Source organism: Gracilinanus agilis, chromosome 2 (genome assembly GCF_016433145.1).
Source record: "Gracilinanus agilis isolate LMUSP501 chromosome 2, AgileGrace, whole genome shotgun sequence".
NCBI classification, from domain to species: domain Eukaryota; kingdom Metazoa; phylum Chordata; class Mammalia; order Didelphimorphia; family Didelphidae; genus Gracilinanus; species Gracilinanus agilis.
In genome coordinates this window covers 680,104,764-680,117,984 of record NC_058131.1, presented here as the reverse complement: position 1 = coordinate 680,117,984, position 13,221 = coordinate 680,104,764, and the positions used below count along the sequence as shown (strand labels likewise).

Genomic DNA, 13,221 nt, shown 5'->3' with positions numbered 1-13,221 from the left:
TGGTATAATGAATTTGGAGTCAGAAGTTGAATAGTCATTCAGTTGTGCCCAACTCTTACTGAGTTCCTGGACCATAGCATACCAGGCCCTCCTATCTTCTGCTGTCTCCTGAAGTTAGTCTAAAGCTCATGGTCATTTCTCCCATGACAGCATTTATCCATTTCATTCTCTGCTGTCCCCTTTTCCTTTTGCCTTCAATCTTTTCCAGTGGGTCCTGTATTCTCATTATGTGGCCAAAGAATTTAAGCTTTACCTTCAGTGTCTGATCTTCCAGTGAGTAGTCTGAGTTAATTTCTTTAAGTATTTATTGACTTATTTGATTTCTTTGCTGTTCATGGGACTCTCAAAAATCTTCTCCAATAACACATTTTCAAAAATGTTGATTCTGTGGTGCTCAGATTTCTTTATAGTCCAACTCTCACAGCCATACATTGCTACTTGAAAAGCTATAGCAAGGTGATGTTTCTGCTTTTTAGTATACTGTCCAGATTTGTCATAACTTTCCTTCCAATGAGCAAGAGTCTTAATTTCATGGCTGCAAGCACCATCTACAGTGATCTTTGAGCCAAAGAATAGAAAATATTAAAAAAAATATATAAATTAAAACATTATTTCCATTTTCTTCTCCCTCTCTTTGCCAGAAAGTAATGAAAACAGTTGCCAAGATTTTGTTTGTTTTTTTTTGTTTGTTTGATAAACTTCAAACCCCTTTTCACATTCAACTCTTTTACCCTTATCAAGAAACTTCTCAATTCTTCTTCACTTTCTGCCATCAGAGTTCTATTTTCTGTGTATTTAAGATCATTGATATTTCTCCCACCAACCTTAATTCTAACTTTTGATTCATTGAGCTTGACATTTATCATGATGTATTATACATATAAGTTAAATAAGGGGACAACATAAAGCCTTGTAGTATCCCTTTTCCAATCTTAAACCAATCAGTTGTTCCAAACATGTTTGATTTCAAGTATTGCTCTTCAGTTTAAATCTGAATTTTGCAACAAGATACTCAAGATCTGAGCCATAGTTAGCTCCAAATCTTCCTTCCTTCCTTCCTTCCTTCCTTCCTTCCTTCCTTCCTTCCTTTCTTCCTTCCTTCCTTCACTCCTTCACTCCTTCACTCCTTCACTCCTTCCCTTTCTCTTAAGATCCTTACCTTCCATCTTAGATTCAATGCTATGTATTGGTTCTAAGGCAGAAGAGTGGTAAGGGCTAGGCAACGGGGAATAAGTGACACAGCTAGGAAGTATTTGAGGTCAGATTTGAACCCAAGACTCCCATTTCCAGACCTGGTTCTCAATCCACTGACCTGTACAGCTGCCCCCTGCTTTTTTTTCCCTTAATTCTTACTTTTCATCTTAGAATCAATTCTAAGTACTGGTTCCAAGGCAGAATAGTGATAAGAGCTAGGCAGTTGGCTTAAATGACTTACTTGGGGTCACACAACTAGGTAGTGGCCAAGGCCAGATTTAAACTTCCATCTCTAGGCCTGGCACTCTATCCATTGGGCCATCAAATACACCCTGCCCCCACCCCACCCTGGGTTTTGTTTCAACTGACATAGTATAAAGCTTCTCCACTTTTGGTTGCAATGTATAAAATCTTATCTCATTTTGATATTGATCATCTGGCGATGTCCATGTTTAGATGCATCTTTTGGATTGTTGATTTTTTTTAATATGTTGCTTTGAGCAGGAAGTTATTTTGACAAAATTCTATTAGTTTCTTCCCTGTATACTTTTGTAACTCCAACACCAAACTTGCCTGCTATTCCTACTTTAGTTGTTTCCTACTTTAGTATTCCAGTTTCTTATGATTCCATAACATCTGTTTTATGTTATTTCTAGAAAAATGTTATTGGTCTGGGACAGCTAAGTAGCTCAATGGATAGTCAGGCCTGAAGATGGGAGGTTCTGGGTTCATATGTGGCTTTAGCCTGTCTGGCCTTGGGCAAATCACTTAACCCCAGATGCTTAGCCCTTACCCCTTTTTTGGTCCGAGAATGAATTTTTAGTATTAATTCTAAGACAGAAGTTAAGGTGTTTTTTAAAAAAAGATGTTGTAGGTCTATGTAGAACTAAGTAATGTTGGCCTCTTCAGCATCAGTGGTTGGAGCATAGACTTATATTACTAAGATGTTGAATGGTTTGCCTTGGATTTTGAACAGATAATATTTTGTCATTTTTGAGATTATACTCAATAATGCTTTTCCCACCCTTTAATTGACTATAAGGGCTACTCCATATCTTCTGAAGGATTCTTGTCTAACATAGTATATATAGTGATCACCTGTATTAAATTCAGCCATTTATATCCACTTAAGTTCACTTATACCCAAGATGTTATTTAATCTTTACATATCTGTTTGACTGTATCCAGCTTACCTTGGCTCATAGAGCTTACATTCCTTGTCCCTATGTAAAAATGATTTTTGCAGCGTTGGACTTTCTTTTCCTTACCAGATGCATCCACAACTAAACTTCCTTTCACCTTTGTCCCACCCACTTCATTATTACTGGAATTATTGGTAGTTGTCCTTTTTTCTTCCCCAGAAGCATGTTGGATACCTCCCGACCCGAGAGACTCATCTTCCAATGGCTTTTTTAAAAAATAATTTCAGTACTCTCTATTGGGATTTCTTGCCAAAGATACTGAAGTGTTTTGTCATTTTCTTCTCTAGTGGAACACCTTTTGTCATTAACTCTCCAGTATAATATGTCCGTTTTGGGTAACCCTGCACAGCATAGTTCATAATTTCATTGAGTCAAGCCCCTCCACCATGATAAGGAAGTGATCCAGGAGGGGTAGAGTCAGAAGACCTTAGTTCAGATCTTAGGGCTCTGCCACATACAAGCTTTTGGCATAGGTGATTTCAAGTGCTTAAGTTATATGAAGTTAGATACCTACCATTTTTCAAGGATCTTATAAATAATTAATTCTTAAAATGTTCAGGGCTCTTAGAGATAATTAGAGAAAGAAGTTCTAGTGGCCCTAATTGCAGAGGTGTGGATAAGGTAAATTGCCATGACTATTGTCTCAAATAGTGGAAAAACAGTTTTTTATTCAATGAGTAAAATCTGTTTTGGGGGCATCATTCATTAGTTTTTAATTTGTCTCATCATTTAATGGAATTCCCAAGACTTCAGAAACCCCTTATCTTTGAAAATTCCCCAGTAGAGTTATACTTTTGAGAGGTTTATTTACATCAAAATACCAAAATCTATGATAAAGTTGAAAAATGATTTTATTTACTTTGACTCGTTGCCTTTCTACAGTGGGTCTAGTGACCCCTAGTGTCAACATCTGGAAAGTGTCTTATCTCTTTTAAGTGGGACCTTGAAGCTAAATACCTTCCAAGGTGAAAAATTTGTGTTAGGCACCTCAGGGAAAAGACCACAAAACAGGCCACATTTTATCTGGAAGTTTAATAGTAGGTAAACTTCTGAATTTATATAAATATGGAAATAAGAAATCCTTTCCTTCCTCTTGATACTGTGTAAAACCTAAAAAACTTTTTTTTTTTCACATATTTCCCATTTTTTTCTTCCATGGTTAGTCAGTGGCAGAGTTTGCCTTTTTTGACAAATGAGGAAGTAGAGGTAAGAGGAATTGTGATTTGGCTTAAAGTAGCCGCATGGTCTGATCACTCTGGCATGCTCTTTTACTATTTATTATTTTGGAGTTTTACACAGCTTTGACTTTAACTCCAATGGGAGGAATTCAATTCAGCAAATATTTACTACAAAGGAAGGGAGAAGACTTGTATATGATATGGGTATAATGAAGGAATGGGTGGGAAAAATTAGTGATAACTCCAATCTTAGCTGGGAGGATGGTGGTAACATTAATGAAAATGAGAGAGTTGGTAGGAGTAGGGGAAAAATGAATATTTATAAGGAGCCAAGATTTTACCATGTGTAGATATTTCTGTCCCTCACATAGATTGCAATACTAATTTGTCTTATGAGTAGCAAAGGCTGAAAAATTCATTATCTGGTGCTCATCTTTCTAATATCTAATCCAATAGTCTTCAGGTGCCTTAAAAATTTTCCATCCTAGGAGGCTTGGCAGAACTTGACCTCCACTGACATAGCTTTGGGGAAACCAGGGTTATCTACCTAGCTCACTCTCATGGAGGAAGAGGTATAATGTACCATTTGCCATGATAGCATTTTCTTCCCACTGAGAGTGGAAAAAACCATTCCAGAACTAGAACATGTTGAATGGTACTTGGCCCCAGGATGCTGATGCAATTCTTTCTTATAGTTGTATATCTAGCCTCTTTTGTTATTTTACTTTCTTAAACATCCCTTTTCCTTGTGGAAAAAAGTAAGCAGTATTGCTTTTAGATTTGTGCTCTGCCTCCTAGTAGTCTTTGATTCTGGCTTCCTTCTGGTTCCTCTCTGTCACAAGGCTGACATGGAAGCTGAAATTAATTGCTATGGTACCTTCAAGGGTCTTGAAGCCAAGAGGAGTGGATGACAAGACATTGTCTCAAGTCTAATGAATTCTCACCAGTGTTTTGAACAAAACACATATATTGACCAGGCACGTCAAAGAGCAGTCATTTTGTGATCACTGCATGCCTTGAAGTAACATATCTCTTTCCTTTTCACAAAGCATCAGACAGATTTGCCCATGGCTCCTTCTCATTATCTTATGCCTAGATGTTGTTTCATAATTCAGCCCAGTTTCCAAATCACTTTAAATTATTCACAACTTTCCCAAACTATCCATATGTGACTTTAACTACATCATATAAATAATGATGGTAGATTTCCTAAAATTTATTCCTGTGTATGTTGCTTTCCTCTAACCCCACATTCACTGGGAAAGAGAATCCCCCACATTCACTGGGAAGGAGAAAAAGTGTGGAGGGGACACACTTATTTCTTTGGGCCAAGTCATCATTTGGGAAATTCAGATGCTCCAAGTTATCAGGAGTGAAGAAAAAACAGAGATTCTGTGTCTGCATTAAAGTGGAGATTACAAACTTTGAATAAATTTTTGACTTCAATTTTTTTTCTATATCTCTTTTTATGTTTTTAGTACTTGAGGTAACATTCTTTTTTAATACCAATAATAAAAATGTTAATTTGATAGAATATTTTTTGTAAATGAGTATTTACTCTAAAGATGATACCAGAAGATAATGTCTGACAGTAAATTCTTTTTTCTTTTTGTTTTGGCAAAATGTTCCATCAGCCCCAGAGTTTCCTGTCTTGGAGAAGCAGAATTGGTTGATACATCTTCATTACATCCGCAAAGACTATGCAGCATGCAAGGTAAAATATTACCTTGAGATATTGAGTCGAAAAATGAAAGTCAGAGAGACTTTGGTGTTATAAATTATTTTAAAAGACCCCTTCTCCATTCACTAGTGAATAAAGATGGAATGACAACCGACCAGTCCTGAAAGCCCCCAAATCTCAGACTAGGATAATATTTAGGACTTTTTCTTGTGATTATAAATCAGAGGAGAGAAAGTTGAAAAAGCAATTCTCTATTTCTCATAAGGATATCCCAAAAGTTCCAAACAATTTCTTGTACTGTAACAAGTCACGATTATGTAATTATGGGCCCCTAAGACAAGATTGTCTCTTAAATCATCCAGCCTCTTAGGAGAACAACTTGAGGCCTCTTCTGCTTTGTTCTCTAGAAACTTTGTTGAGTTGGCTCTCTCTTCTAGGCTTTTCTGAAGAACAAGGCTGTCTTCTTGATGTTTGTTTAGCACTCAAATGATAGTTTTAAAAACTCAGTCTTCTTTGGTACTGAATATTTTAAATGTTCAGAGTATCCCAGTATCCCGCAGGATGGCATACCTCCCTCCTCCCACCCACTTTTTGAAAAAATTCTTTTTTTTTTCAAGTAAAATATTTATTAAAAATTTTTTTGGTAAAAATATTTTAATTTGCCAACTACATGTAATAACAATTTTCTACATGTGTCTTTTGAAGTCATATGATCCAAATTATCTCCCTTCCCTCCCCCTTCACAGAGTTGGTAAGCAATTTGATCTGGGTTATACATGTATTATTATGTAAAACATACTTCTATATTCATAACTGTCATAAAAGAGTACTCATATAAAACCAAAACTCCAAAATAAATGCAAAAGATATGCTTTGATCTGCATCTGACTCCCAACACTTCTTTCTCTCGAGGTAGATAGCATTCTTTGTCATAAATCTCTCAAATTTGTTCTGGATCATTGTATATCTGAGAGTAGCTAAGTCTATTACAGTTGATCTTTCCACAATATTGCTGTTATTGTGTACCATGTTCTCCTGGTTCTGCTTATTTTACTCTGCATCATTTTATTTAGGTCTTTCCAGCTTTTTCTGAAATTATCCTAGTTATCATTTCTTATAGCACATTTCTTATAGTATTCCATCACCAAATATAACATAATTTATTCATCCATTTCCCAATTGATGAGCATCCCTTCAATTTCCATTTCTTTGCCACCACAAAAAGAGCTGCTATAAATATTTTTGTGCAAGTAGTTCCTTCCCCCCCTCTTTTTTTTTTAATCTCTTTGAGATACAGACCTAGTAGTAGAATTAATGAATCAAAGGGTATGCACAGTTTTATATCCCTTTGAGTATAGTTCCCAGTTACTCTCCAGAATGGTTGGATCAGTTTGTAACTCCACCAGCAATGTGCAAATGTTCCAATTTTTCCCACATTCCCTCCAACATTCATCACTTTCCTTTATTGTCAGATTGGCCAGTTGTTTTAATTTGCATTTCTCTGATCAAGAGTGATTTAGAGCATTTTTTCATATGATTGTTGATAGCTTTGATTCCTTCATCTCAAAACTATTTGTTCATATCCTTTGACAATGGCAATGGATTGTATTCTTATGAATTTGACTTGGTTCTTTATATTTTTGAGAAATAAGACCTTTGTTAGAAAATTTTATTATAAAAATTTTTCCCAGTTTATTTTTCCCCTTCTAATCTTGGTTACATTGGTTTTGTTTGTACAAACCTTTTAAATTTAATATAATCAAATTTATTCATTTTATGTCTTGTAATGTTCTCTCTCTCTCTTGTTCAGTCATAAATTCTTCCCTTCTCCATAGTTGGGACAGGTAAACTATTTTATGTTCCCCTAATTTACTTATGGTATTTCTATTTAGACTTTATGTCTAAATCATATATTCTTTTTTATCTTATCTTGGTATAGAGTGCGAGATTTTGGACTGTCCCTGGTTTCTGCTATACTGTTTTCCAGTTTTTCTAGCAATTTTTGTCTAATAGTGAGTTCTTATCTCAAAATCTGGGATCTTTGGGTTTATAAAACACTGGATTGTTAAGGTCATTTACCCCTAGTCTATTCCATTGATCCACCATTCTATTTCTTAGCCTGTACCAGATTTATTTGACAATTATTGCTTTATAGTACAGTTTGAGATCTGGTAATACTAGGGCACTGTATAAAGAGATTCTTTTTAATGTCTTCATCACATTGTGAGTTCTTGTTCCAGCAGATCTTGGTACAGGAAAGTATAGGAGAAATGGTTTCCCAGGAGTACCCAAAGGCAAAGCCAAAAATTTCTTTTGAGGGATTTATTTTAATTTAAGGGTCCTATAAGCTCCAGACCTTCATTTATTCAGAGAGGACTCCTCCAAGAGGAAAGTAGCCCAGAATAAAGACCTTAAGAGATCTAAAGTGACAGATGATGAATCCTATTCATTTTCCCACTAAATCGTTAAGTAGATATCTTATGAGGGGTGGGAGATAAAATATTGGCTTAAAGAAATTCTTGATCTTAAAAAGTAGGCATTTTTAGCATAAAGAAAATATATATTGGCATTCAACATTTTCTGTATTGTCTTAAAAAATGAGACATGAGCTACAGAAATAACCCAAATACCAATCCAGAAGTTAAACTAGTGTAAATTAATTAATTTTTCAAGTAGGCCAGAAGAGCCTTTAGTGAGCTTCAACTTACTGATCAATTAGGAGAGATAGCTACTGAACAATGTGTTAGATGATAAATGCTTCCATTTTATCTAGAACAGTATAACTTTTGAAGGGTTAAAGATGAGCCTAACCAATCAATCATTCAGTCAGGACAATGGAAAGGTGCATGGTGGACAGTGTGTAGGTTATGCCATGTGACCTATGAAAACCTCCAAGGAAGAACAAGAACAAAACATGTCGTGAAGATCATGTGATTAGAGGAGGTATTCTTGTCATATGGGGAGAGTGAGAGGTGACTTGTACAATATGTGGAGAGAGAGAGGAAGGTCTGTTGGGTGAAACTGCTGTGGAAGACATGGGTAGAATATGACAATAAAGGAAAATAATGATTATTGGAAAGGATGTGGCAAAATTGGGACACCAATGTGTTGCTGGTGGAGTTGTGAACTGATCCAACCATTCTGGCTGGCAATTTGGAACTATGCTCAAAGGGCTATAAAAGAATGCCTGCCCTTTGATCCAGCCATACCATTGTTGGGTTTGTACCCCAAAGAGATCATTAATAAACAGACTTGTATGAAAATATTTATAGCTGCACTTTTTGTGGTGGCAAAAAACTGGAAAAGGAGGGTATGTCCTTCAATTGGGGAATGGCTGAACAAATTGTGGTATATGCTGGTGATGGAATACTATTGTGCTCAAAGGAATAATAAACTGGAGGAGTTCCAGGTGAACTGGAAAGACCTCCGGGAACTGATGCAGAGCGAAAGGAGCAGAGCCAGAAGAACATTGTACACAGAGACTGATATACTGTGGTAAAATCGAATGTAATGGACTTCTGTACCAGCAGCAATGCAATGACCCAGGACAATTCTGAGGGATTTATGGTAAAGAACGCTACCCACATTCAGAGGAAGAACTGCAAGAGAAGAAACACATAAGAAAAACAACTGCTTGAATACATGGGTTGGGGTGGACGTGATTGGGGATGTGGACTTGAAACTACCACACCAATGCAACTACCAACAATTTGGAAATAGGTCTTGATCAATGACACATGACAAAACCAGTGGAAATGTGCGTCGGCATGGGTGGGGGGAATGCAGGGGGGTGAAGGGGAAAGAAGGAGCATGAATCATGTAACCATGTTAAAAACGAATATTAATAAATGTTTAAAAAAATAAAATAAAATAAAATAAAATAAAACACACGGGCAAAATGGCTAATGTGGATGTGTGGCCATCCACATCACTGGAGGGAACTCTTGGACCAGTGAGATAACAAATCTATCTATTTTAATTTAAGGCCATGGCTCTCAGTTTGAAGCACATAATTCCATTATAGTGAATTTTATTTTATAGAGAAAACAGTTGACACAGAGGATGTTGTCTTTTTTCCCCCCTTAATTGATGCCTGTTATTTTTTTATTCCATAGACATTTCCTGGTTCCCTATCCTTTTCTCATTAGAACTTTTTTATATATCTTGTAAGGTGTCTACCATCTTTCTTGTTGGTTTATCTGCTTGTGTTCAAGGTTTTTGACTAAGTTTTCTTCCTCTTGAGATCTTTGATAGTTTCATTCTTTTTTTTCTTATAATCCCCTATTGCTCACTTTCTGATACTTTCCCTTTTGATGTCAGATTCCCTAAAAGTTGCACCTTAGCTTTCTCATATGCTGTAGAATTTACCTTTCACCAGCTTTAGTTCTTATACCAAGTGACTTCTGGTGGGAGGACAGGACTAGCCTTCAGGCCTGATAGATCTTCCTCCCCTCAACACAAACACTTTTTTTTCTAGGTCCCTCAATTCCTCAGGTCTCTAGCAGGACCTTAGGAAGAGCAAGCTTCTTTCTTCTTGTACCTCTACCTTCCCATTCTGGGAAGAGGTGCTGAGTGAGTTCTATTGCTTGTTGCCACAGAATGGTGAGGTAAAGGAAGGGGTTGGGGTAGAGGTTTAGCTGACAAAAACTGCAGCAGTAACAAGTGAATTGCTGAGTGGATCCTGGAGTGCAAGCTCATGAGCCCTATTGTCTGGCCTTGTCAAAGCATGGGGACTACTGTAGTAAGGATGCTAAGCGGACACTTTAGGGATTATTGATTAACCCTCTCTGCTGTTGGTTTCTTAGGCTATTACCTAGTTAGAATTCTCAATGACTTCAGTTGTGGAAATAGCTGCAATTATTTCGCCTCTTGTCCATAATATCTTGCATTAGTATCACTGAGTAGTCTGCTTATTTTTTTTAGCAAACTTTTAAACCAATAAGAGTATCTACAGCAGAATAGAAGAGGTCCTTACCAGATGATTTCTCATTTAACAGCACTAATGGATACACATAATACTTCCTTGGAGCACAGACACCTGCTTCTTCTTCAGAATATCCTGCTCTCTTTCCTATAGGAAGCCTTGTATTTTGTTTCTTCCAAGGATTTTTGGCTTTGTTTCTTCCTTTTCTCCTCTATGTGACATTCTTTCATTTTCCAATTTCTTGATATGGTTCTAGATTCCTCGCTCTCTCTTAGATCTCTCTTATTCTTCATACATATTGTCTTCCCTGACAGAGTGTCTGCTCTTTGAGGGCAGGCAAACAGGCTAGGAGCAGTTATTAAAAAATACTTATTGCTATGTAGCAAATGCTAGGGATACAGATACAAACAAAAAGATGGTCCTTGTCTCAAAGACCTTACATTCTAATGGGGGGAAAAAGTCAAGTCACTTAGCATTTCTTTTTTTTTTTCAATTTTATTATAAGTTTTATTAGACTTTAATAAATTCACTCATATATTTACATTCTATTTTATATAAATAGAATAACTGCTACTAATATTCTAGTCTGCCTCTTTGGATAAATTGCTTTATAATATATAATTTAGTGTTTATGATTCTCAGATAAATTATTAGCATCTGCCTACAGTTGTGTGAACTTCTGTTCATATTGTGTTTTTCTCTTCTTTTAGGCTCTCATCAAAGAACAGCTTCAGGAGACTCAAGGGTTATGTGAATATGCCATCTATGTCCAAGGTAAAAAAAAACAACAAATTGTTCTTTTCACTCTTTTTTTCTGGGAGAGAAAGAAGCAAACTCAAATTCCAGATTCTGAAAATGAACTTTTAAAACAAAAATCTTCCTTGACCCTAATTCCTTCTTCTTCCTATCTCTCTCCTCAGAAATCTGAAAGGCTGTAATATATTGGGTTGTTTGGAAGCTAATGGCAAGGTGAACAAAAAGAAATGTTCGCTTCCACCAGCATTTGCCCCATTTCAGTCTTCAGCTATTGTCTAAGTCTGTGTGAAGGGCCAGGGGCTCATGTATTGATTCAGCCATCAGGGAAAACAGAAAGAAGGAGCAGATCCTTGGGAGGTCACGCAGGTTGGAGGCCAGGGACAGAGCTTTGGGATGCTGGGATAACATTTTCCTGAAGGAGAATATATTAGAATCTCTATTGGAAACACTGAGCTGACCTATACCTGTTAATGCAAGAGAACCACACTGGTCTTTCAGAGACTTAAGTCTCTCACTTCTGTGCATAAATTAATATTTTTTTCATTTAGTGTCTGCCAAGTAGGTAATTTTGATAAGACTGATGTGATCTGCTACTGCCAGCATATTACATTAAAGTATGTTGGGGCAGATTTGGCAAAAGCACTACTAATATTCTCAATCTTAAAACGTCTGGACTTTCATAGTCAGTAATTCAATTTGTTTTAAATCACTGAGCATTTATATTAAGCAACTTCTGTGTGTCAGCCACTGAGCTAGGACCTGGGGATACAAAGGCAAAAATCAAATAGCCCCTGCTGGAAGTAGCAGACAGTCTCCTGGAGGGAAGCAACATGTATCCAAATAAATAAATAGAAGACATATACCAAAGATATATACCTCAGAAAAGGTCTTAGCAATTGGGGGCATTGCTAAAGGTCATGCATAGGAGATGGCACTTGGACTTAATCTCAAAGGTGCTGGGAAGAAGCAGAGAAGAGGGATATTATTTTAGAAATAGGGGGAGAGCCTGTTTAAGGGAGCAGGGGAAGGGGCTAGAATGTTGTGTAGAATTAGCAAGCAGGCCATTTTGGCTCTAAAATAGATGAATATGAGAGGGAGAAAAAGGAAATCAATTTAGAAAAATAGACTAGAGCCAGGGCTTAAAGTGCCAAACAAAGGAATGTGTATCTTATTCTAGAATCTCTAGGGACCCTCTGAAGCTTCTTGAGCAGGGTTGTGACATGGTCAGACCTATGTTTTAGGAGGGATGGAAGGTCATAGTAGCACAGGATCGTAGGGTAAAAAACTACCTTAGCCCCTTGAACTGGTTGGCATCAAGTTTTTGAAAGGAAGAATAAGTAAGGCCAGAGCAGAGATCATAACTGTGAAGGCAGGTAAAGGTGTGGCAACTAGAGATTGTTGGGAGAATTTTGTGTGTGTGTGTGTGTGTGTGTGTGTGTGTGTGTGTGTGTATTTCTCTCTAAAATACCTTCACAATTCTAGGACTCCTGAAAATTTTAGCCTAAAACAAGTTCTTGGTTTTGGATGGACAAAAATAGTGTCAGCACAATCACCTGCCATTTTTACATTAGAATGTGAGAGCGGCATGGATCTGGAGCAAGATTCTTTAACTGAGGCTTGAAAACTTGCCTTAAATTTTTTTAAAAACTATTTTGATAACTGTATTTCAGTATAATTGTCTTGCTTTGTAGCCCTATGTATTTTATTTTGTGGATTTGAAAGCATTATGAGAAGTCCCTAAGCTTCATCATATTCCCAAAGGGGTCAAGGTCATAAAAAAAAAAAAGTGAAGAACTCCTATTCTTGAGATCCCTCTTGAAACCATCAGGAACCCCAGGAGGAAAAGTACTGTTGTTAGAACATCTGGTAAACAATTGTTCTGTAGGGGAGTGCTAAGGGGAAATAGCTGGGGGTTTAGGGTTGCAGGCAGCCTTACCATAATTTATTTCAGGGGAATTTTGACATACAATCCCTTCTAAAGTTGGATCCTGATTGCTTTCATACCCCAGGGAAAAATATATTAATAGGTTTATGTTCAAGTCTTTACCTAATGGGCTTACACTTGTGATAGCCAGCATCCTCTCTGCTAGGGCATAGTTTTACTTGCTTTTTGTTTGTTTCCTCTTAGCTTTAATATATCGTCTTGAAGGGAATATTCAAGAATCTCTAGAACTCTTTCAGTCTTGTGCTGTTCTCAATCCTCAGAATGCCGACAACCTGAAGCAGGTGGCCAGGTCCTTGTAAGTACTGTCAACTGACATTGAAATTGTGGAATTAAGATGACAT

General features: G+C 36.9%; 1 protein-coding gene across 1 annotated transcript in view; it reads left to right on the top strand.

Moving 5' to 3' along the window:
- Positions 1-13,221, top strand: part of BBS4 (Bardet-Biedl syndrome 4) — a 56,309-nt gene that overhangs the window by 18,210 nt on the left and 24,878 nt on the right. Inside the window, exons 3-5 of the mRNA XM_044659128.1 lie at positions 5,209-5,288; positions 10,890-10,953; positions 13,064-13,175. Of these exons, the coding sequence (XP_044515063.1) occupies positions 5,209-5,288; positions 10,890-10,953; positions 13,064-13,175 (256 nt within the window). The remainder of the gene's footprint in view (positions 1-5,208; positions 5,289-10,889; positions 10,954-13,063; positions 13,176-13,221) is intronic.